Genomic DNA, 26,808 nt, shown 5'->3' on the forward strand with positions numbered 1-26,808 from the left:
TAAAAAAAGTGATTAATCTGTATAAAGCTAAGCAAGATACAGCTATAATGGAAATGGACCTTGATAATACTTCATAAACCATATAACTAAATGCAATGGCAATTTGCCAACTATACAGCCAGCAAGATATTGCCTCTTTTTAAGTATAGCAAGTTTGGGCACTAACGTACAGTAAAAATTTTGGGAAACGCAAAGGACAATCCATCGATAAGATCGCTGTAGTCTAGTGACAATTATTTACAGTAAAGTTTAAGGGATCCATGTGTATACTTATAATATGAAAACTGTACCAGTCAGCAGCTATTTGTCATTAAATTCCACTGCATCCAATATCTCGTGCGGTAGAGGCCAAAAGATTAATGAGGAATGTATATGCAAGTCAAAAGCAGCCAGTGCAAGACAAGAAATGGTAGGAAAAAACCCAGCATGTTAATGGAATGAAAAACAGATAATTGCTAGGCAATTTAACTTTGTACATACCATAAGGGTTTGGTGGGAATCTCATGTTGGTATGAAAGAGACATGTATGCTGCTTCAGACAGTATTATACCAAAGATCAGTCTGGTGTGTCACATAGCTAGATTTATATGTGTAAACATTTGGGGTCATGAGAGTGGCACTAATGATCATTGTACCTTATACCTTCTTGTGAGAGGCTCAAAACACACACACACACACACACACACACACACACACACACACACACACACACACACACACACACAGAGGGTATAATAGAAACACCCCAATCTTTCATCTCTAAAAGACAGGTCAATAACCATTACATGCAAGCCAAATTCTGTCAGTGCCTGCCAAGAATGTCCAGACCAAACAAAAAATGTTCTGCAGGACAGCCAATGGTGCCCTCCCTCATAAACAAGCAGTGACTAAGGGGAAGTTATAGGATATCACAAAACATGCTGTTTCAAGATCACTGCTTTATCACATATGAAAAATCCATATCTAAGACTGGCCAATTAATGGAAAATATTAATATGGGAAAAACAACACAGACATTGGACAGAGGAAGATTGGAAAAAAGTGATTGAGGTGTGTAGATCAAGTGAAAAGATGCTGGAAGAGTGCCTGATGCCATCTGTCAAGCATGGTGGAGGTAATGTGATGGACTGGGGCTGCTTTGGTGCTGGTAAAGTGGGAGATTTGTATAAGGGTTTGAATAATAAAGGCTAAGGGGTGGTATTCAATGTCAGGGGCACGGCTGTCGAGCTAGCGCGACAGCCGTGCCCCTGTCCCGTTCTCGGTCAGCTCGCCTGGAGCTCGGCAGTCGGGATTCAATGTCCCGACTGGGCCGCGAGTTGATGACGGAAATAGGCGAGCTCCGGCCTATTTCCGGCTTTTCTCGGCAGAACGAGCCCGACAGCTTGTGATGTCGGGCTCGTTCTGCGCAAAACCCCTGATCAATGCTGTCGGGGAAGACAGCATTGAATAGGGCCCCGCAGCCATCTCCCCCGTCGGGAGATGGCTGCGGGAGCTCGAATGACATTGCATACCCCCCTAAACCTGCATTTTGCAATGCCATGCCATACCCTGTGGACAGCGCTTTATTGGAGCCAATTCCTCTTCCAACAGGACAATGACCCAAAGCACACCTTCAAATTATACAAGAACTATTTAGGGAAGAAGCAGGCAGCTGGTATTCTGTCTGTAATGGAGTGGCCAGTGCATTCAGCACATCTCAACCCCATTAAGCTGTTGTGGGAGCATTTTGACAGTATGATACACAAGACATGCCCATCAAACCAATAGAACTTGTGGGAGGTGCTTCAGGAAGCGTGGGTGAAATTTCTTCAGATTACCTAAAAAAATTAACAGCTAGAATGAAAGGTCTGCAATGCTGTAATTGCTACAAAAATAACATTATTTGACAAAAGCAAAGTTTGAAGGCCAAAATTATTTCTAACCTTGCCTATGTCTTGAATGTATGTTCTATTAATTTTGCAACTCATTTGACAAATCAGTTTTCATGTAAAAACACTGTGAACGGTAGTGTATATTGTATGCATGTCTATATAAGGAGCAGACTTTGGGGTCAATTCTATTCTCTGTGCTGTGAATAACGCTGGAAGAGAGCTCCCCGCTCTATTCTAATCAGCATGCTGCTACTGCCAACTAGTGGATTTCTTAACATCCACGAGTGGCATGAGTACCGGCATTCTCCGACTTCGCAGAGAGCTGATATATAATAGCTCTGGGAGAGAACAGAATTTACCCCATTGTATCGGGAAAAAAGCTGCGGCTATTACATTTTAGCTCTTCTTGAGTGCATTGCCATTAAAATTGCCATCTGCAAATTTGTATTAATGAAAAAAAAACACAATGCTACAGTAGTCTCTTGTGACCTGGAGGGCCAAGAGGGGCTTTTTGGCACAACTGCAGATATGAGGACATATCTGTACCTGGGAGGACACAGTCTCAAGGCCCCCATACATTAGGCCGACTTGTCCTTAGGACAAGTTGGACCCAATTCTCCTGTGAGCCGCCCGGCAGCTCCCCGGGAGGCTCAAATACAATTTGGCACTTGATGAGCCAGTTTTTACATGTGATAAATCGCTTGCGATTTATCACATGTAAAACAAATGGGGAGCTGCAGGGCGGTGAGGAGCAGTGGGGGCGGGCGGCGTCAGTAGTGGGGGCGGGCGGCGGCAAACAAATGTGTTCCCGGCGGGTGCCGTGTGATGCTGACCTGGCCGGGCAGCTGTGATCAGAAATAGCAACGCTGCCGCTGCGGGACGGGACGGGACGCACAGTGGCGGCTATTAGATTTTCAAAATTCCTGTCAAATGACCGGCCGTTCTGTGATTGGCTGAGAGAGCTCTCAGCCAATCACAGAACGGCCGGTCATTTGACAGGGATTTTAAAAATCTAATAGCCGCCACTGTGCGTCCCGTCCCGCAGCGGCAGCGTTGCTATTTCTGATCACAGCTGCCCGGCCAGGTCAGTGTGTCTGCCCGCCGTGCTCCCCCGCCCCCCGGTGTCTGCATGCATATGCCTGACAGGTGGGCAGGCATATGCATAGCATACAGGGAGGTCGGACGATCTTATGTGCTGACCGTCCGACCTCCCTGATCCGGTCCGATGCGCACGGGACCGTGCATCGGATCGGATCATACATCACACACCTGCGATTTTGGGGCAATTTCATCCGGTTATCGGCCCAAAGTGCCGAAATCGGATGAAATCGTCCCAAAATCGTATAGTGTATGGGGGCCTTCAGTCTACACACACACACACACACACACACACACACACACACACACACACACACAAAAATAAAAACATAAACGTAACAATGACTGTAGTTGCTAATTTTTTATTCAGTCATTGTGGTTTAGAGAACCACCTGCATTTTATTAGCGAAAGGTATGCAATTTAAATATCGGAAGTGTTTAGAGACAGATGAAACTGCTCAGTCAGTGTTTAAAAAAAATTAAAAATGTAAACAATGTTTATAGGGCATATTATATGTTTAAAAGCCAATCCCATGCTGAGAAGAGCCATTTAAGAAGCATAAACTACAGACTTGGTGCCCCTACAATCCCTCTCCCAAGGTTCACTGGGTGAAATGTAATAGGGTGAGAGAATCAGAAAGTGAGAGATTTGGTAAGAAATCTCCAGTTTTTTTAAAGCGGCAATCATTTACACTGCAAAACCAGACTTGCAGTGGAAATGATTGCTGCTTTTAAAAAAACCTGGAGATTTCTTACCAAATCTCTCACCCTATTACATTCCAACCACCAAGTCGTCCCCCCACTAACAACAGCAACACCGTCCCAAGGCACCATAATGGTTCAGATTTTAATTATATCCATGCTGGCCACAGGTGACTTAATTAGTACCTTAGGCAATTTAATTTATTTAGCCATCTGTGCTGAGCTATGGATGTCTCTAAAGATGCTGAGCACCAGAGCATGTGTAGTGTGATGCTGTGGTTTATGGTGTCAGTGATTTATGGCAGTGCATCTCCATAGCAGTGAGGATGTGCTCATTTGTTGCCACTGGGTTGTGAGGCCTATCATGGAGTATATAGAGACAAAAATTCCCTGAAGCCACAGAGCTAGGTACTAGCACGGTACTTGTTTCCTAGAACGGCGCCCATCGCGGGCATCGCATGCTATTATAATGGCATGCGATGCGACCGATGCGATGTCCGCGATTTTACATAGAAATGCATGGTAAAATGTAAATCGCGTCGGTCGCATCGCATGCGGCCAAAAAATCGCATGCGATGCGACCGACGCGATTACCGATTTTACATAGGGAACAATGTTAAATGGCCCAATTGACCCGATTTTACATAGGGAACAATGTTAAATGGCCCACAGACCCCAAATAGCCACCCTGAAGTGTGAAATGGCCCCCCCAATTGTTAACGCCACCCCGCGATCAACGTCAACCCGAAGCATGGCGAGCGGCGGCGGTACGCGTCCTCCGACCTTTACATACCCCCACTATCCACGTCGATCGCGTTATTGGAGTTGAGAATACAAAGTGTGGCGAGTGCAGCGAGGGGACGCGGAATACGAGCCCCGCGAGGGGACGCGGAATACATGTTAAGTAATCCGTGTCCCCTCGCGGGGCTCGGCACGCTGCGCTCGCCACACTTTTTATTCTCAACTCCACGCCAACGTGGATAGTGGGGGTATGAAAAGGTCGGAGGACGCGTACCGCTGCGCTCGCCACACTTTTTATTCTCAACTCCACGCCAACGTGGATAGTGGGGGTATGAAAAGGTCGGAGGACGCGTACCGCTGCGCTCGCCACGCTTCGGGTTGACGTTGATCGTGGGGTGGCGTTAACAATTGGGGGGGCCATTTCACACTTCAGGGTGGGTATTTGGGGTCTGTAGGCCATTTAACATTGTTCCCTATGTGAAATCGGTTCAATTGGGCCATTTAACATTGTTCCCTATGTAAAATCGCGGTAAACGCGTCAGTCGCATCGCATGCGATTTTTTGGCCACATGCGATGCGACCGACGCGATTTTTTTCCTTGCGATGCCTAAGATCAAAATCGTGGGCGCCGTTCTAGTAAACAAGTACCAATGATTCTATAAGATACATAAGCATAGTTTCCTCACTTCAGGGCCACATGACATGCGGAGCCTCACGTGACTAGACTCAACCAATAGTAGTCAGCTAATTGGATGCCAAGTGGTTACTCTGTGGACTGTTGACCAGAGATGGTCACATACTCGGACAATATGTTGTAACTACATAGCACATATGAAATTTAACATCTAATAAAAGAAAAAAATTGTATTTGTGTACATTATTGAAATATAGGATTTGCCTATAAGTATTTAATTTTTCTCCCCTGGTGAAAACTGGTTGTATCCAGTTGAAACAGCTGTCGGGACAGCTGCTGTTATCCCTTTCTGCCCTTGATTTCTTCAATCAAGTGCCGGTCTGGAATCCTTCCTTTGGGGGGGTTAAGTGTACTGTATTTAATTTTATGAGATGGTTGTATCTATTTAAACTAAGATGATCCCAGGTTTGCTCCCTTATGTAGTTAAACTGTACTTCTAGGAAAACTTGGGACACTATTTACACATGCTCCTGAGGAAGCTGGGATGTTCTGAGCCAGAGAGAGAAACACGTTGAGCTGAGGAACAGTTGTGTATTACAATTTATGCCAGAGCTCTCATCATACTGACTCCTGAAACTTAAGGTCCCAAAACACTAGGCCGAGGTGTTGCATGCTAGCATTGCTGGTGATACTCCGGCAAGTGAACCTGGCAGCTCCCGGTGGCTGGATCACATGCGATATATTGTATAAAGTAGTTTTGCATATGATAAGTCGCATACAATCCCAGCAAGGTCTGCAGGATCTGATAAATCTATAGTACAGGCCATTCGATCTCTGGCTCCGAACTGATGCTCATGGTACCGCGCATCGGATTGGACATCAAGTATATCCCTTGTACTTTACATTTGCAGGTTACCATTGGACAGACTGATCACAGAATACTGGGGACTTAATTACTGTCTGGTAAACCGCTGCTGCTTAATATTACATCCCCCTTGGAGTAGGTCCTAGTCCAGTATAATTACAGGAAATGTGGCCTTTTCCAATTTATACCTTAACCCTTCTGCTAACAAATTAACGCTGCACTCATTAGGGACTTAAGTGGTTTTAGAGGATTAATATAATTTATGAATACATTATGTATTTATAGATACAACCATGCTGTTATTGATTTATTTTTTTACAGACAGCACTGATATATTTGTATTTCTTGGCGCCCCTACAGTCCCTCCCAAAGTTCACTCAAGTTGCCATGTACGGCTGACTGAAGACATTGTAACGCCACATCGCCAGTGTCACTCCATTGCTGCGAGCATCGGAGAATGCATATGCACTTTGCTGATGTCAGCACCCTACTAGGTCCCATTGCTGCTGATGTCACTGGATATGTACATTTATTGAGTACCAAGTTTGAAAGCTGGACTACTAAGGTGTCTTATAAGACCGCATTTGGGAACCTCTGCCTTAGGGGCAATCCACATTCATATTTGGCACTGTTTGCTTAGCCTAATTAATAGAGTTCAGGAGAAAAGGTGGCCTAACCACTATCCCATTATAAAAAGACCAACTGTCTCTAAACTAGAGATTCCAGTGTCTCCATCATCAATCATATTTTCTTTTCACCTATATCCTTGTCCCCTCTGCCACATTTGCGTGAACGGCCTTCACTGTACTTTGGCTATCTGAAAACATCTCCTTCTATCCCAGATACAACGCTTCGGTCATAAGGGTCGGTAAGTCCAAACTGCACATAGCTGCATTTAAATGTGCTCATTTTCGGGGGTGGCTTGGATGGCCATGTGAACGGACCTATCCTTTAGAGCTCCCCGCTACAGTCATCCTAAATAACAATCCTGCGGTCGCTTCGGTGCTCCAAACTTTGCAGAGCTGTGGGGGAACCTCCTGCCAGTGCTCCGGTGGCATCTGAGTTGGGACCTGGCCACCTGGCACCCAACTATCATCCTTGCAGTGGTGGGGTGTGGAGACGGCGCGTGTGAGCCGGCGCCATCTTGCTGCTGCGGCCACATACAGAAGCTGAGCCTTGGAGCCTTGTGCAGCTGCGGTTTACCGGGACAGTCTCGTAAGTGTACTTTTGGGCAGCTACACTTCTGACGCTCACTTACAGAGCCTAAAATCCACTATTGAGAGCAATTCTACCGCGTATTGAGGACGCGGGGTGGGTGCCGCGACCATTTTGCTTTGTGGAGTTATAGATTACAGGCGGCATCCCTCATACCCTTGTGTACGGGCCTGGATCCTTCAGTCTTCCCATCTCTGAATTGGGGCACTGAACGGGAGGCGCTCTCTGTCCTTGCAACTTAGGGGTGTGCTAGCCGCCCCTACTATCTCCTCAGTCTACATATTTGGGAGTTTGCCTTTCTGCTATTGTCACCTCCGTGTGTTGGGAGCGGGATGGGGCACCCAATGCACCAGATACTGGAGGCCATTACTGCGTCTACCAATAGGCTCATTGCCGCATTATCGGGCATATCCAGGGAAAATACTCTTCCCTCTACTACCTGTGTAACGTCTGCTATAACACCTGAGGATAAGAGCGCTGGACCTGTGACTCACGCAGCTATAACCCCTATGGCTCCTGTCTACATATGTCCTCAGGGCATGTACCATCAGGACCAACCAGCTCCTGGCAAGGCCCTGTGGAACACTCTACTATACCATCCTGAACCCCTTGCAGAGTCTCCTCAAATGTCCTACCTACGGCTACTGCTAAAACCGCCGTTTCGGATCTGCCATCCTAACTGCTCTGGAACTTATAATTGTGATGAAAGCCTCTACTGCTTTGGAACTTATCCTTGTGATGAAAGCCTACCCTGCTTTGACACCTATCCTGAAGATGTAAGCCTGCGCAAATTTGGAACTTATCCTGGTGATGAAAGCCTTCATTGTTTTGGAACTTTTCCTGGTGATAAAAGCCTGGTTTGCTGTGGAGCGTATTTTGCTGCTGAAAATCCTGATGTTGCAGCCTATGCAGCTGCTGGCATAGAGGCCTGGCCTGACTAATTATTTTATTTATTTTTTATTTACTACACCAATGCCTCTGTGTTTTTATTTTCTCACCCTTCCCTTATATTTTGGCTCTCTGCTTTAGATGAGGATAACCGATCTCCTACTGTTATACTAAATATTCTGCTCCTAATCACCTACATAAGTTTATATTGAAAACATAGTTGTGCCAAGTGGGCTCAAGTGTGAGGTTGGCCTGGGTGTGTTTTTTTTTTTTTTTTCCCTGCTAATGTGCTTTATCACTGCTCTCCTTACCTAGCACTGAAGCGACTGTTACTATACTACTAAGTCCTTTAGTCCATGTGACTAATATCCTATATTAGGGGGATGGGTGGGTGGGTGTAACGGGATAGGAGGGCTAGGTTAGCAGCGAGGTTGAATAGCTAATGGGGTAGTTCTGTACTCCTAATGGCTATAACCACTAATCTACCTTTTCCTTTTTTTTTTTTTTCTCTTTGGGGTTAGGTTAAGATAGTTCTAGGGATCCAGGTATACCTAAAGTTGGGGGTTAGGCTATACAGGGTGGGGGGTGTTGGGATGGGATTGTTTTTGTTTTTATTTATCTAATATTATATTGTATTATGTTGGTCCCTCGATAGGTACTGTGCAGAGCTGATCAATTCCTCGTTATAATCCTAATATGTTTTCCGTATCCTCCACTATATAGGTGGAAGCTAATGTTGATATCCTGATAAACATATTGATGCGCATTCCGAGCTAATCCACACGGTCCGACCCGATAGGCGCCCTCGGGTTTAGACTACCAGTTTTGTGACTTAGTTAATGGAGGAACGGACATATTGTACTGATTGACTTATCTTCTAATGCGTCTGTCCTATCTGTATGGTATATGCCGTTTGCTTATATTTATCATATGTTTCTAGTAAATGTCGGGGATATCTCTGTTTTAGCTTTATGGGGCTTATGTTTGTTATGTATAACTGGCAAAACCCAATAAAAATTACTCTATTTAAAAAAAAAATGTGCTCATTTTCAACACATGGGAAGAGCACATTTACAAAATACAGTATAGACTTCCCATAAAGACAGATGTTCAACTTTGTCTCAGCCCCTTGGAATAAAAGATCACCTGCATCCAAGAAAACTATTACAAAATCAATTTATGTACATTGTAGTGGTAGGAAGCTAAAAAAAAAAAAACGCAAGCATTAGGACGAGATGGGGAAGGTCAAAAGGTCACCATGTGTTTTTCACGTTGTTTTCCTTAATGTCAACATGGACACCACTTCGGTGCACTGGCCATGCTTCTTCCTTCATGCCCTAGTGCTGGGGTAGCCAACTCCAGTCCTTGAGAGCTACCAACAGTTATGGTGCGTACACACGGGAGCGAATATAACAAATATCGCTGGCAATATGGTTGCTGAGCGACCATATTGCCAGTGATGGGAGTGTCGCCGGGTGCGCATGCCCATTTTCTGCCCGTAGTGATCAGCGACCAGCTTATTTCCACTGCCGGGCTCCCCCGGCAGTTTATTTTTCATCAGCGACTCTCTGGTCGCTGATGCAAAAGGGACACTGGGCGATATATCGCTCAGCGTGACCGATATATCGCCCCGTGTGTACAGGGCTTTAATGTTTCAGATGTCTCCTCACAGAATCACAAGTGAAGTAATTAGCTCCACCTGCGGATCTTTTAAAATGTGTCAGTGATTAATGAGTGCACCTGAGTAGCAGCTAGCTTGTCTGGAAAATGTGAACTGTTGGTAGCGCTTGAAGACTGGAGTTGGCTACCACTGCCCTAGTGGATGGTAGGACATGGTAGGACATGTCGACAAATGTAGATTCAAAAAATATGAAAAACATGTCAGACTTTTTCAAGTCAACCCAATGACCCTATGGGCCAAAGTCCATGTCAACCTTTTCAGGTGTCGACCTAACAACCATATGTCACTTGAATTACTAAGCAAATTCCAGGAGGTTGGTAATATAGGGCCAATTGTATCAAGCTTCAAAAAGTAATAAAGCGGAGAGTGATAAACAACCAGCCAATCAGCTCCCACCTGTCATTTTTCAAACCCAGCCTGCCTGTGACATGACAGGTAGGAGCTAATTGGCTGGCTGTTTATCACTCTCCATTTTATCACTTTTTGAAGCTCGATACATCTGGCCCATAGTTTAACAACAATCATGTTCATTTCACCAACTGCTGAAGCTTGCATTGCCAATCACCCGTCACACAGTGAACATAAGAGATACACACTCACTCAAGTTGTACATTTCACCAAGGATCTAAACCTGTGCAGTTATATAGTTAAAGAATAGCTCATATATGTGTTTCCAGCCTTTAGGAAAGGGTCAGGCGGTTGGGTTGATATTTTGCTAAATCCTAGTGAGGGCACATCCCTTCTGGCATGAAAAGTCTAATCCGACGAACAGGTAAACTAACTTAAAAGGCATTAATGACAGATTTACATCTGCTGCATTCATGCAGAACACATTATAAAATGAAGACAATGGAATGACCTTCTTTACAAAACAAATGGTCTATGTAGAAATAGGTTTTTTTTTTTTTTTTTTTACCCAAACACCTTTAATCAGTACAGGCATGCAGTGGGTCAGCAAGCAAAAGTATGAACACTGCAGAAAACAAAAATGGAGGTCAGTTATACATTGAGTGCCACATCTTTATGACCTTGGGTACATTTACTCACAATTACCCAAACCTTTACTGCAACAGTTATGCAGTAGGAGACTGAGTCATTACAAACAAATGCATTGTCAGAGCTCTTTAAGGATGGGCGACTGGAATAAGTATGGCGTAACCTGACCCAAACACATATAGAAGTGTTTAGAGTTTTATTTGTGCCTACTCGTTAATTCACGACTTATACGGCCTACACACATGCCGATATTAAGGCATTTTCTAAGCGATTTTGCTTAGTTTTGCAAAGTCGCTTAGCAAATGCCCTCACATCGGTGTATGTGTGGGGGCTGTATCTGCATCGGCGCGCGTCCCCGCGCGTCTTTATCGGTGGCCGAGATTGACGGACAGTGTCCATCAATCTCGGCATCGGCAGGGTTCTCCCACCGGAGAACACTGGTGCTGTCCGCTCGCTTAGCACACAGAGCTGACAGCTCGCTCTGTGTGTGGGCTGTCAGCTCTGTGTGCTAGGCGATAGCGGCGCAGCACAGCCCGACATAGCGCAGCTAGGTAGCCCTGCACACATCGGCATGTGTGTAGGGCCCATTACAAAATTGCGAAAGAGAGAGGAAGCAAGACTGGCCGTCCTGACACTCCTAGCCCCTTCTATAACAGGGAAGGTGGGGGAGAGACCTCAGTCAGCACTTCCTGTACTCTATTCATTTTACACATTCCTTTAATTTTTAAGTTAACCTCTTCAGTGCTGAAAACACAAATATGTGCAGACACTAGACTGAAATAGCTACAGTTATTTTTCTCTTACAATCTCGTTGACTAATGCGCTGCACTATTGCAGACAGCTGGCTACTGGTCAGTGCTGCTCAACTGTAAGCTCTGATGAGCAAAGCCATCTCTGCGGTATCAAGTGTGTAACACCTTCGCCAACCTTGCATTGTCAGAGCTCTTTAAGGATGGGCGACTGGAATAAGTATGGCGTAACCTGACCCAAACACATATAGAAGTGTTTAGAGTTTTATTTGTGCCTACTCGTTAATTCACGACTTATACGGCCTACACACATGCCGATATTAAGGCATTTTCTAAGCGATTTTGCTTAGTTTTGCAAAGTCGCTTAGCAAATGCCCTCACATCGGTGTATGTGTGGGGGCTGTATCTGCATCGGCGCGCGTCCCCGCGCGTCTTTATCGGTGGCCGAGATTGACGGACAGTGTCCATCAATCTCGGCATCGGCAGGGTTCTCCCACCGGAGAACACTGGTGCTGTCCGCTCGCTTAGCACACAGAGCTGACAGCTCGCTCTGTGTGTGGGCTGTCAGCTCTGTGTGCTAGGCGATAGCGGCGCAGCACAGCCCGACATAGCGCAGCTAGGTAGCCCTGCACACATCGGCATGTGTGTAGGGCCCATTACAAAATTGCGAAAGAGAGGAAGCAAGACTGGCCGTCCTGACACTCCTAGCCCCTTCTATAACAGGGAAGGTGGGGGAGAGACCTCAGTCAGCACTTCCTGTACTCTATTCATTTTACACATTCCTTTAATTTTTAAGTTAACCTCTTCAGTGCTGAAAACACAAATATGTGCAGACACTAGACTGAAATAGCTACAGTTATTTTTCTCTTACAATCTCGTTGACTAATGCGCTGCACTATTGCAGACAGCTGGCTACTGGTCAGTGCTGCTCAACTGTAAGCTCTGATGAGCAAAGCCATCTCTGCGGTATCAAGTGTGTAACACCTTCGCCAACCTTGCATGCCCTTGTTCAGTTTTCATTTACAATTTGCATTTTATACAATTTTGTTATCCCTTATGTCCAGGGGTGCAATTTTAAAGTGTTTTGCAAATAAGAGATAATGATGAACTGGTTTTCTGCCAATATGGATGAAAAAAAAATAACAGTGTGGAGTATAGATAGAAGACAGCTGCTTGGTATAGCTGGGAGGATTGCTTAGTCAGTGATAATAACGGATTACAATGTATGAATTATACAGCAGCCACATAATGCAGCCTAAAAACATTTGAGTCACTCTGCCCATTGATGATAGATACAACATTTGTGTATAGGTTGCCTACTCTGGTACCCAGAGATGGTGGCAAAGGCCGCCCCTGCACACACAGCAACCCCTCCTTCCTTCTCACAGCTTGAAATCAATAACCAAGACAGGAGGGGGGAAGGGTGGCAAAACTGCACATCTGCATTACCCACACAACGTGTGTGTGTGTGTGTGTGTGTGTGTGTGTGTGTGTGTGTGTGTGTGTGTTGCAAGGGTAACGGAGACTGTTGCAAAAATAAATACAGTGTTACAGTAGTGTAGAGAATCATAATGCACAAAATGAGGGAACCTAAAGGAAACCCACAATATGGATTGTTACTTAAAGACCGCCTATACCATTAAGATCAATGGCCTGCTAATGCCTAATGAAGCTGTCACCAAAAGCATCCACAAAAACACAATCAATGGCTGCAAATGAATGACTACTACATGCTACAGACAGATTCCACTTCACATCGCTTGCTCTGTAGTACACAGAGGGGGACAAGAGCCTCAAACCCCTCCCCTAAAATAATACACCATTTAACCATAACGCGCCCAAGCTCTACCGTGTTCTCAGTCACTGTCCGGCGCCCCAAGGACATTTGCTGATTCACTTCTCACTAGAGATCCGGCCTCCCGGGCCAGCAGCACCAAGCTCGCCTGCTCTGTACACGGTGTGCTCCCACTGCGCCATGCTCATGACTGCGGACGCGCAAATACGGTCTCCATCGTCCCAGCTTCCCTCCAGTAAGCATCACCCTCCTCCACCAGGAATCCGCTATTCCGCCTCGCTGCAGCTGCACCGACCCCGCTCGCCTCATCCTAATGCCCCTTGCTCTTCGGTATTGCTCTTTACCTGGAAGTGCTCCTGGAAGCGAATAGGTAGGATCTGCGCCATGGTTGCAGGTCCGGCCTTTGGCTCCAAGCACAGAACCAACCGTGTCCTAAGGAGACTCCGCCGGCGGCACCCGGGACGCACGGTATGACTGAGGCTTCTCTCGCGCAGGCGCACCAACAAGCCGGCTGCGCAGACTCAAAGATGGGTGCTCGTTCGGGTGGGGAGGTTACCAAGGAAACGAGGAGTGAGAGTAGGGGTCTAGATGTGCTTTGAGATAATGGCTCCCCCTGTTGGGTACATGAAGGAGATATACTGTAAGGAACTAATTTTCTCCTTGGATCACACTGCTATAATGCGAAATATTGTAGCTGGGGTGAATCAAATGGTTGACAGTAAGTAGGTTGACAATGAATATGTCGAACATGAATGGTCAACAGACACAAGGGAAAAGGGTGAATTTGCACTGAGGTCTACACAAACAAAAGGTCAACATAACAATGGTTGACACATGGCAAGGTTGACTTGAGTTTTTCACAGGTTTTTTGTTGCCACTGTTTATGGTCGACATAGACATGGTCAACTTGAATAAGGTTGACATGAGTTTTTTCCAGGTTTTTTTTTTGGTGACTATGTCAACATGGACACTGTATAAGTTAAACACATTCTTCATGCAAACTATTTTATTCCGGGTATGGGTGAAAACCGGACCAGGGTGTCCTGTCTGGGGGGGGGGGGGGCTGCCTGTCACCAGGTAGAGGAGGAGGGGTAGAATAAAGCCTCCCTGTATGGTCCGGGCATGTAGCAAAAACCGGACGTTCCAGACCACCCGGGGAGGCTGTAATCTCCCCTCCCCATGTCCCTGGTGATGTCCCTGGTGCGTCCCCCCCCCCCCCCCCCGGACAGGACACCCCCCGGACCGGACCCTACAAGTACATAGTCCCTTTCATTACCACTCTATGCACACTTGGATAGTAAAGTATGAAAATGCACTTTTGAAAAAAAAAGTGAAAAACTCATGTCGACCTTATTCATGTCAACCATGTTGATGTGGACCATAATGTGGTGTTGACCTTTTGTCAATGTCCACCTTGGGTATGTCGACCATTTCTAAGTGTCGACCGTCCTAGATACTGTTGACCATTAGTGCTTGACCTAGACATTGTCTACCCAGTGACCGCATTCCCTCCCATATGGGGCTCCCATCGGTTTGCCCTCCATCTGTCCATCTATTCCCCCATATGATTCTCTGTCCATTTGTCTGTCTATGCTTTCTCCCCCATCAGTCCATCTATGCCCCCATAAGGTGCTCTGTCTATGCCCATATGGTGCTCTGCCTGTCTGTCTGCCCATCTATGCCCCTATATGGTGCTCTGTCTGCCAACCGTCCATCTGTCTGTTTATTTGCCCAACTATGCCCCATATGGTGCTCTGGCAGTCTGCCTAGCCATTCCACTGTCCATCATTACCCCCTGACCCATCCATCTGTGCATCTATGCCCCCCTCCCTGTCCTTTGCTGTAATTAAGTTGTGCCACTAACCTCTACTGTGGTATATAGCACAGCCCCCATATACATCACAGCTCCCCCACAATGTCAGCACAGCCCTTCATTTATAGACAGCACAGCCCCCATAAAGCACAGCCCTTCATAGATAGACAGCCCAGCTCCCATAGACAGAACAGCCCCCTCATATATAGTTGGCAAAGCCGCCCATACTCAACACATAGCACCCGCCCATTCCCCAATAGATAGTAAGCACCAGGGCTGTTTCTAGACAATTAGGGTCCCCGTGCGAACTGTAAAAAATGTGCCCCCCATTCATAATTTGATATTTAAGAAATTTCTCTCTGACACTTTCTCTCCCTTAAGGCTCCCATACACTAGGGAGATTTGGTCCGATTTGACCCGATTCCGACGGATCGGGCCGATATATCGGACCGAATCTCATGTTTGACATCCTGTCCGACCCGATATGTGGTCCCATGCACATCAGATCACAGTCGGGAGGTCGGACAGGCTGCACATAAGATAAATCTTATGTGCAGCCCAGAGCCAGGCGGGGGGGATGGTGGGAGCTGTGTTGGGAGATGCCGCGAGCAAGCAAGGGGACAAAGAGAGACGGGCAGGGGGAGCCGGGCAGCTGGTGAATTTAAAACAAAAAAAACCCCATACAAATGAATGGGCAGCCACTGGAAGGACAGTTTGAAGTACAAACCCCACCCAAATCTAACTCTCTATGCACATGTTACATCTGCCCCACCTGAAGTGCATATGGTTTGGTCCATTAGAGAGAGAATTTGCTTTTGCAAGTGAACCAGAATCACCTAAAAAAAGTGATTCATGATACTTTCCATCAGTCAACGTGATCCATACCTACCAACAGTTCCAGTTTGCTCCATACCACCTAACAGTTCTAAATCAAACCATATGTTCCAACAGTCCTATTGTGTTCCATTCCACACAACAGTTCCAATGTGATCTATACCTTATACCTATATATTGTACCTATCAACATTCCTGATTTAAACATTAGGTACTTGTTTCCTAGCACAGCGCCCATCGCATACCATACTTAGTGGTGTGCGATGCGATATTCCCGTTAAATTAACAGGAGTGCTTGTACAATGAAATATCGCATAGCATTGCATGCCAGCAAATGGCCGCCGCCACTCGCCAGGTTGGCGTTGATAGTGGGGGTGGCGTTGACAATGGGGGTGCATTTAACATTGTAAGCACCCATCAGGGTGCTTGTACAATTAAAAATCGCATTGCATGCATTGCATGCCGCTATATCGCATGCAGTGCGATTGTATAAGATGTACTATGATCAAAATCGGGGGCGCCGTGCTAGGAAACAAGTACCAAACATTATTTCCAGTGGTAGCTCTCACCTCTGTGGAGGAGGGGAGCTGCTGCAATGCTGCCCCCCCCCCCCCCCCCCTCCACTGCTGGTCCCCGCCACCTGCTGGTCCCGACCTCCGTTACTGGACTTGCGCATGCGCAGTAGCTTCTTCAGTACAACGCATCCACTGGCCCCCAGCCTCTAGAGCAGGGCTGGGCAACACCGGGCCTCCAGATGTTGATGAACTACACATCCCAGCATGCCTTGCATCAGTTTCAGCATGGCCACATAGCAAAACTAATGCAAAGCATCCTGGGATGTGTAGTTCACTAACATCTGGAGGGCCGGTGTTGCCCAGCCCTGCTCTAGAGGCTACTTTGGGAGCAGACCATAGAAGCATAATCATGGTCCTGGGTCCGGTGCAAGCTCAGTATCATGCTCAAGGCCCCCGCAGAAGCCCATGAAGGCATTCTGGAGGGAGGGAACACCTCTCAATGGGACTGCCTTGGGTGACTGGCAGGGAAGTCTAACAGACTGCACCTGGCTTCACACAGTGGCAAATTTTCCTGGGGGGCTACAAAACTGCAGCCCAGGGCCGGTGCTAGGGTGTCCGGTGCCCTCCTGCAAACCATACATTTTGCGCCCTTTCATATTGCCATTGCAACAAGCTGCAGCCCGATTGTAGGAGTGCATGCAACATGCGATCCTATGGAGGAGCTCGGGTGCATGTACATGTATGCATACACCATCTCAGTGCTGTGTCCGCAAAATGTTGCAGGCACTAATGGTTCCCATACACGCTGCGAGAATCACATACGTTATGGGCTAGATCGCATCGCACGGCATGCATGCAATGTGTGTGCGATGTGATCCGAAAGCAGTACAAAAAGTGTGTGCAGCACATTACACCCCTCTCGTGACTGAGGGGGAAAGGAGGGGAGAGAAGGAGGAGATGGAAGAAGAGGGGAGGAGATAGAGGGGGCAGAGTGTTCAGGACTGGCAGTGGCACTGGCACAGCACACTGAGAAGAGGGAAGGAAGGGGAGGCGGCGATGCTGCCTGTTCATCATTTGATTGTCAACTGACAGACGCAGGGAGCAATGGGTAGGGGGTGGATCTGGACATTCATCCAGGCATTCACAGACAGCGCTACATGCCTCAGCGCAAGTGTCCGTGAGGAAGAGGGGGCAGGTCGCAGGAGGAGGACAGTGTGTGCACGGTGCAGGGAGCTGCTCAGCCTCTCCATACTGCCGCCTGCTGTCAGACAGGCGCTGCGGGCGGCCTGCAGGAGGCAGTGACAGTGAGGGCTGAGGCAGCTTTAGCAGTGCAGGGAGGGAGACAGCGCCTTTTCAGCATGGCGCCTCCCTGCTTTGCAGGAGCTGCTGAGTGGGTAGCGCCGGCCCTGCTGCAGCCCATAGGTAAAAAGCACCACTGATTTTTTCCCAGGAGGCCTAATGTGAACCATATCTTCCAGCAGCTTCAATGTGATCCTACCCATATATTCCGCAATAGCCTTCATTTAAAGAGTGGTATATTAGTAAAGTTCTGATTTTTGCCAAAGTATTTATTTATTAACAGTTTCTTATATAGTGCATACATATTCTGCAGCGCTTTACAGAGATAATATTTGAACATTCACATCAGTCCCTGCCCCAGTGGAGCTTACAATCTATATCTTACAATCTATATTCCCTACCACATACATGACATATCTGTCATGGGACTGCACTGCGGATTGGAGGAGCCATCCAGTGTTACACTTATAAGAAAAGTGACTTTCGGAAAATGGCTGACCCATACGAAAGACAGTTTTTTTTAAACTGGTTTTCCTATGGGGCAGCCATTTTCCAAAAGTCACTTTTTTTTTTAGAAGCGCATCCGTCCATACAGTACTGCTGGGATCTGCAAGGGAGGTACCGACTGTACGGAGGGGGGGGGGGTGTTAACCCGTGCGCAAAGGGGGGGGGGGTCGGTGGGGGGCTCCAGTGCTATGAATATTTAATGAGCGTTCATTAAATATTCACTGCGCTGAATTTATGACCCAGCTCATTGGCTAGGTCCTAAATACCCTTTCAGACCCGATTTTGATGCCAAAATACCGGGTCTGAAACGGGTAGGACCCCTCATTTTAACAGTTTTACAAAAACGGCTTTTGTAAAACGTTAAAGTGGTTCTGCACCTTTCAGACCGCACAGATTACCATTTTAAAACAGTTAAAAATCGGCAAAATACCGTTTTTTAAGTGCGGTCTGAAAGGGGCATAACTCAGAGTTTAATCTTTTGTCAGGATATTGTATCCTACTGAAAGATTAAACTCTGAAACATTTTAACTACTGCGAGGGTTAACAGTTTATTGGATTGTATACTACTATTGAATTAGGCATACTGTTATGTGACCACACCCCTTTGTTGTGAGACCACTGTCAATTTATAAAGTATAGAAGTGGGGCACAAATGTATAATTTGCAGGGGGTTGCCTATTATTATTATTATTAATATTATTATAGTTTTATTTATAAGGTGCCACAAGTGTTTCGCAGCGCCGTACAAAGGAACAGTACAGGGGGACAAACTTGGCATAACATAGAATAAACAACAAAAATAGAGTACAAATAAAGAGTGCCACAGTTCAATACACATTACAGCTTAAATATAAGTAGTGAGGACTCAATCAACATACTAAAAGAGGCTTGAGGCCAATGATGGAGATGAGTATGCGGACAAAGATGGTTACTGAGTGTTTGCGTATGGGAGAGCTGTGAGTGAAATGTGAAGAGTAGAGGGCTTTCACAACAGGAGGGAAGATGGCCCTGCTTGGAGGAGCTTACAATCTAGCATTAGCCCTGGCTCCGCCTAATGGGGTGGGGATAGGAGACAGAGGCAAAGAGCTCCACGAAGTCTGCAGGACCACTGTAAACCCTGCCTCCAGCCAGGGGCATAACTAGTACTTTATGGGCCCCATTAAAAAAATCTTGAAAGACACACCCACCCCCCATTGAAAGAAAAAGAGGGTCTGAGAAAAAAAAGAGGGAGAAGAAGAGAGAGGAGAAGTCAGGGAGAGGACTTTGTGGAAAAAGAGGGAATGAGAGAGTAGCGAGAGAGAAGAGGTGTGAGCAAGAGTAAGTGATAGAATGTCAGAGAGGGAGGAAGGGAGAGAGAAAGAAATGACAACAGAGAGTTAGGGTATCAGGGAGAGAGAGAGAGGGAGATCTAACGGGTGGCAGGGAGAGAAAGTGGAGAGGGAGTGAGAAAGGATGTTAGGTAGAGAAAGGGGGAGAGACAGGGATAGAGAGGGTGTCAGGGAGAGTGAGAGACAGTGTCAGGTAGAGACCCTCAGAGAATGAGTAATTGAGGAAAGAAGTGGGGAGGAGAGAGGGGTGGGGGAGAGTCCTTTTCTTCCTTAGAGGTGTGAGGAGAAGGAGGAGGGAGAGGGAAGGAGGGAGATGGAAGAAGGGAGGAAAAGGGAGAAGAGTGGCAAAGGAAAATGGAGAAGAAGTGGGAAAGGGAGGGGAGGGTAAGGGAGAGGAGTAGGGGAGAATGTAGAAGTGGGGGGGAGGGAGAGAGGGGAAGGAGAGGAGGGAGAGAGGGGGAAGGAAAGAAAGGAGAGAGAAAGGAGAGTCTTCTTTGCCCCAGGTCCTTGCTCAAAGGCATTGGGTCTTTTTTCCCATGCTCCCCAGTGCAGTGTCCCCATGCACACCACATTTGTAGAGCCTGAAAGGGGGCACAGGAGAGGTATGCAGTGGGGGCGTAACTAGTACTTAGTGGACCCTATAGCAAAATCTTAAAAGGGCCCCCCTCCCCCATGTCCCTACAATACCCCTTAGGGGGACAGGAGAGTGAGGGGAATAAGCGATAAAGGGGTCTATGTAATTCAGCGCACTATGAATAAGGATGGGAGGAAGACCCCGTGGTTATTCAAATCATGTTGGAGAACTCTAGTACTCATGGGTGTTTCGTCACAAGTAGGAATGCCAATCCCAGGACATTTTTTCAATCCCGGGAATCCTGGGATTGGCTTCCCTAATCAAAAAATCTGCCTCGTCCGCCCCGCATACTTACTTACAGATGCATGGTGCGGACGGGAGCCAGGAGGTGGAACCGGGCAGGTGGGCGAGCCGGTCTGATGGAGCCCGGGCTGGTCGCCTGGTGTGTGTTGCTGCGCTGTTGGATGAGCGGGTGGGAGGCTCCCACTTGGAGCTAGTCGGTCCACTGCTGGGAGGGTGTTCTGGCCGGTCACAGGACAGAGGTAGCCTGTACGGCCTGCGCAGTGTGGACTCTGATGTCATCACGCTGCACAGAGCCGCACTACACGGGACGGGAGAAACCAGGCAGCTGCTGAGCACCCGCTCAGACGCTGCCCGGCATTAGACTGCGCATGCACAGTCTAATCCCAAAATCCCGGGATTGGAAATTCCAATCCCGGGATTGAAATCCCGCCGTTTTGGGGGCCAAATCCCGGAATCCCGCCAATCCCGATCCCGGGATTGGCCACCCTAGTCACAAGTACCGGTATTGTCCGACTTAAGTGCTCTGTCGTGATGCTGTTTGTGCCGCACTAGGGAACAAAACAGCATTACCAAGATAGTTTTGTCGGATTTTTGCTTACACACCTCCTGGGATGCAAGCAGAAATTGATTTGTTGAACTTAACTATGTGCTTATTTGAATTGCACCGGGACCACTTTCACGGAGCTACTCACAGTGCGATAAATTGAATCGACCCCAAAGGGAGTGTTAGAGAGATGAGCAAATGAGAGAAAGAGAGGTGGTCAGGAAAAGGGAAAGGGCTTCATGGGGGGGGGGGGGGGGGGAATGGAGGAGAGATAGAGGAGGAGGAGCTAGAGATAGAGATGTAAGCTGGAGTTAGTGAGAAGTCAGAGGAAAGGAAAAAGAAAGCTGAGGAAGAGAGTGAGAGTGTCAGAGAGAAAGGGTGAGAGAGGGTGTCAGAGAGTGAGAGAGGGTGTAAGAGAGTGAGAAAGGGTGCCAGGGAGAGAAATGGGGAACGACAGGGAGTGAGAGACTGTCACGCAGAGAAAGAGAGTGAGAGAGGGTGCCAAGGAAAAGGGGAGAGACAGGGAGTGAGAAAGGGTGTCGGGGAGTGAAAGAAGCTGAGACGTTACTCGTCTCATTGACACTGATTATAAGAAAGTGTTTATTTATTAGGAAAGTACAGTATGTACATCAAGTTAGAAAGTTATACATTATGGATTGCTTATTTTTGTGAAAGTGCTGTTAAGAATATAAAGTGCTGAGGAAAGCATATGCAGAATTCTGCAGACAGTTTATAGAGTTTAGTCAGCAACCTGATAAAAAGCTAACACCATTCATTTTATTGTTGATTTAATTTGTTATTCATTTCCTGTGATTTAATTGTACAGTACATTGGAAATTGTGTTGAAATAGTGTGAAGATACCCATGCCTATTCCTCAAGGTTGTGCAATAGGTACAGTAACTATTTCATGCATAGCCAGGGGCAAACGCAGGATTTTCAGAAGGGGGTTTCCAGAGGGGCGGAGCAAAGCACGGAGATGGACACTTAGGTGACCCAGTATATGCTTTGACATACCTCCCAACTTTTGTATCTCCGGAGGCGGGACGATGCTCCTGCGCGCCGGAGGCGCGTCAAAATTTTCGGGGGCGTGGCCTAATTTGGGGGCGTGGCCTATACCCGCGACTCTTCCGCGAGGCCACGCCCCCATTTTGCCGCTATGGGGGCATGACCCAGAGGCTCTGTGAGCCTCTAGCCATGCCCCCAGCCCCCTGGCTGCGGGAATAGACGCTGTGCGCGTGCGCACAGCGTTTATTCCCCGCTGCTTAGCAGCTGACAGGGGGGACTCCCAACAGCCCCCCCACACCGCGGGACACTGCCGCCCGCGGGTGGGACATCGGGACAGCCCCTGACAATCGGGACTGTCCCGATAAAATCGGGACTGTTGGGAGGTATGCTTTGATGTCCCGCGGGTGGTAGGGGTTATTATATCAACCGCTCAGCATATAGGGCCTGGATCAGTAATCAGTACTACACAGATGGTGGGAGATGAGGTGGGAGAAGGGGGAAATGGGCTGAATGAAGGGGCCCTGATACATAACTTCCAGGGAGGTAGAGGATGTTTAATATGCAGAGGAGGGGTGTATAGTGGAGTGGGCTTATTCCTAATTTTCTGGTGGGAGGACAGCTTGCTTGACTGCAGATATCTCCAGTTCCCGGAAATAGATTTATTAGATTTTAATGGAATTAAAAACTAGAGAATCCCACCTACCAAATGGTGTTGGGGACTAGGGGATCAGAGTTTAGGAGGCAGAGCAATCTGCCAACAAGCATATAAAACTACATACCAGGTGTGTGGAGCTGGAGCAGTAACCAGCTGCTGGAAGGCTGATATATCTGGTTCTGGGAACAGTAGAGGCAAGCTACTAGTGTCCATCAAAGGGGGAGAGTCCCAGCTTTTGGAATATACCGCAGAAAAACTATAAGTCTGACAGAACCTGAAATATCTGACTGGGAAGTGCAATTAACAGGCTTGGATGGGGACCACTGCTTTGAAGTCAGATATCTCCGGTTCCCAAGGTCCGATTTTAAAAATTCTTGTACTCCTGGAAAGAGGGGACCCTCAGCTTTCAGCCTTAGACTCCTGGGGGGGTTTCTGGGTACTCGGAAACCCCCCCTGCGTGCGCTACTGATAGCCTCTGTACATTGTGGCCGATTTGGGATCACACGTAGTGATCTGATATCGGCCCCTGCCCCGATGATCGGGATTTGCGCATGCGCATTTCTGCACATGTGCAATCTCAGACTGCGAACGGCAGCGGTGAGCTAGGTGGGGGACCCATAGTTTTAGGCAGAGTGGGTGTAGAGTGTTACAGGGGTATTCAATGCTGCAGCGAGCGGCCGGCGAGGGGGTTAAACAGCGAGGATTGCAGAAAAACAGCGATCCTCGCTGTTTAACCCCCGCGCCGGCCGCTCGCTCTATTCAACGTTCTCGGGAAATCCTCGCCGTCACAGGATGGCGAGAATTCCCCAAAACAGCGAGACCCGCGGCTACTGCAGAAAACTCACAGTTTTTAGTCTCGCTGCTTCTGGAGCCGCATCCGCCAATTCTCCCTCGCTCAAAAAACGGAGCAAGAAGGAATTGGCGTATGAGGGAGGGTGCATTGAATACTGACAGGGTGAGTGGTGACAGCGAGCAGGAAGCCCCGCTCGCTGTCACCACTCGCAAACAGCATTGAATACCTGCCTTAGGCTGTGGGGAGGGCTAGGCACTTAGAAGGGGGTTAGGTTGGCTGCTGCTGAAAGGTGGCTAATGCTCCTGGGATATTTTTTGATCTCTCTCCCTCTCTCTCTCTTCTCTTGTCAAAAGTTTGGACATACATTCAATGGTTGTTGTTTATTTCAATTAATTTCCACATTGTACAGTACATTTATACTGAAGACATCAAAACCATGAAACCCCCGCCATTCCCTGGACTCACGCTAGCCCACCTCACATACTAACTGTTCGGGATGTTGGCTGTTGGTGTTCCGGCGTCAGCATTTTGATCCCTTTTCGAAGTTCCAGCGCTGTGTTTTAACGGCAGTCGGGATGATGGTATTGGTGTATTGAATGCTGGCATCCTGACCGCAGGGATGCTGACTGCATTCTGGTGACTGTGGAGCTTAATAAATCTACCCCTGGATGATGTGCAGCAGTATAAATGAGTAGTGTGAGCAGGTTGGTGCCTGGAGTAATGTCTGCACCTCTTCCAGTACGTGCACCTGCGTATATATTGGGGGGGGGGGGGGGTATCAGGGTGCCCTGGCTCCATGCTACACATCTGCCAACAGCAGGGACGTGCAGTCAGGGGAGGCAGGTGAGGCAGTGCCTCCCCTGTCATCAAAGATTAAAATAATACAGATAAGATATTTATGATACATGATATTCCTTATATTAATCTAGTCATTTTTATTGCTGCATAGCAAATTTAAATAGATTTTGGAGGCACCGAAAGTGGTGCCTCCAGCTTCCCATTAGAATAGCTGGAAGCAGGGGGTGGGGACAAGCAGAGGTCTGTGAAAGCGCATTAAAAAACCTATGAGAAGCGGCACCTTCACAAGTGCCTCAGGGACAGGGGAATGCTTTCAGCCAATATGAAAGCAACCCCTGTCACCGAAGCTGATGTGATTGGGCCAGAGGATCTGTACACCCTGCCTAGCAGATGTCTACAGCTGCCATGGTGGCGGGGACTCCGGAGTCCCCAGGCCAGTCGCACACCCTCGGTGACCCTGTTCCGGGGATGGGGTACCTTCTGTAGCTCCTGGGCACCTGACTTGTATGCGCAACTCTGGGCTATGCCAGTTCCCAAACCGGTCCTGCAAGGCAGGAGCCTTGCTTGCCCGCTGCCTAGTCTGGCAAGGCTCTGGTACTATTCGCCACACTGCTGGACTAATGTCAGCCTCGGATGTCAGGGCTGCAGCTGGTTCCCTTGTCTGCGCCTTTCATGGTTGTTCCGGATCTAGGCACTAGGTGTGGAAGCTCCTCCGCCTGCCGCTAAATGCCTTCTCCGGCACCCGCTCCCTGAGCCACGCTGCTGATTGCATAATTGCATCTTCCAAGACCGCTCGCTGAGCCCCGCTGCTGAAGCCTGTCCCTCCGTGAGTACCGCACTCGCTAGCCATCATGCCGCTTCTCGAGGTTTGCTGCCCTGGTACTCACCACCTCTGCCAGGGTCAGGCACTTATGCCCTGGCCTTCTGGATAGGCTTCTCAGTGAGTACCCTGTAACTTCACCTCAGCCAGTTGCATGCCCTGTTAGAATGTGATGCCATATAATGATGCTAATAGGACCTGGGCACCATCCACATGTGTATAGTCAAGTGTGGTACTATACTACAGGGCAGCACCAGCCCAGGCACAATATTCATTGCCCACTGCACATCTCCCTAGTGAATGTACCAGCTATGGGGAATATGAGATGACAACCCACGCCGGTACTACCCTGTGACATTTGCAGATGCCCATATTTTTAATTGTGTGCTTATATACTATACAGTAGATATAATAGGTCACTAGAAGGTGTGATATAGGTCATGCCATACTGTAGGTGTGTACAATATGTATTAACACATATTGGAATAGTACTTACAGGCCAGGGGGAAGAGAGCGGCGGTGGCAGGACTTCAGTGGTGGGATTTGCCTCACCAGTCACTGACCTCACCGCACGTCACTGGCCAACAGACTGCCTGTATTCACAAAGAGGTTGTACAATTGAATGTATTTATACTTTAATGGGTTAACGATATATCTGGAGTGAGTTACAGCACTTACAGCAGTAGGAAATGGAGGGTGTATATAGAAGTTCCTGGGGTCTGCAAATTGTTTTTATTCCTCTGCCTTCTCTTTGTAGCACTTTGTATTTGATTCCAGTAATTCCCTAGTGCACATAATGGAATGCCTACAATTTCCTTCTTATACTAGAAACATCAAGAGAAGCAGCGGTGCAAATGTTTGATGTACTGCAGGACACAAGTACCAAACCAAAAGAGCCCCTAGTGACCGACACCTGGAGCAGCTGGAGCTGGTTTAATTGTTACAGTGCAAACAGCTGATTCAATCTGAACATTTATTTCCATGTCATCCTCGACTCTGAACTGTCCTTTCTTCCCCACATTCAATCTGTCTCCAAATCATGTTACATGCATCTAAAAAACATATCCAAAATACGACCCTATCTCACACAAGACACTACCAAATCTCTTATCCATGCACTCATTATATCCCGCATTGATTATTGCAATAGTCTCCTAACTGGTCTTCCCAACAACAGACTCTCACCACTGCAATCCATTTTAAATGCTGCTGCTAGGCTGATCTTCCTTGCAAGACGCTCATCGTCTTCTGCTGATCCGCTCTGCCAGTCCCTCCACTGGTTGCCTGTATATTACCGTATTCAATATAAAACACTTCTACTTGCTTATAAAGCTATTAACCATACTGCACCAGCATATATCTCTGCACTTATCACAAAATATCTCCCATCTCGACCACTCCGCTCTGCACAAGATTTGCGTCTCTCTTCTGCACGGATCACTAGCTCCCATTCACTATTACAGGACTTTTATCGGGCTGCTCCCATCCTATGGAATGCCCTTCCACGCACATTAAGACTCTCCACCAGTCTCCAAACTTTCAAGCGTTCCCTGAAAACTCACCTCTTCAGGCAAGCCTATCATATTTAAGTTCTACATGCATAACCCTCCGAGGCACTTATGTATTATATAGCTTCCCTTCTGGACTTGTAACTGCTATGCTATTACTGGTGCCTGTCCTTATGTTTCCCCCCTATATCCCTATAGATTGTAAGCTTGCAGCAGGGCCCTCCTACCCCCGAGTCTGTCTGTTGTTACCCAGTTTGTCTTATCACTGTCTACTAT

The 26,808-nt window shown here is 47.5% G+C and overlaps 1 protein-coding gene across 1 annotated transcript in view; it reads right to left on the bottom strand.

Annotated features, from left to right (window-relative positions):
- The window catches only part of LOC146009016 (clathrin heavy chain 1-like), a 69,813-nt gene extending 56,069 nt beyond the window's left edge, over positions 1 to 13,744 (bottom strand). Inside the window, exon 1 of the mRNA XM_083148988.1 lies at positions 13,580 to 13,744. Within this exon, the coding sequence (XP_083005114.1) occupies positions 13,580 to 13,621 (42 nt within the window). The 5' untranslated portion in view covers positions 13,622 to 13,744. The remainder of the gene's footprint in view (positions 1 to 13,579) is intronic.
- Between the last annotated feature and the right edge of the window lie 13,064 nt (positions 13,745 to 26,808).

The sequence above is a fragment of the Crinia signifera genome, chromosome 1, assembly GCF_055691185.1.
Source record: "Crinia signifera chromosome 1, ASM5569118v1, whole genome shotgun sequence".
Lineage (NCBI taxonomy): Eukaryota > Metazoa > Chordata > Amphibia > Anura > Myobatrachidae > Crinia > Crinia signifera.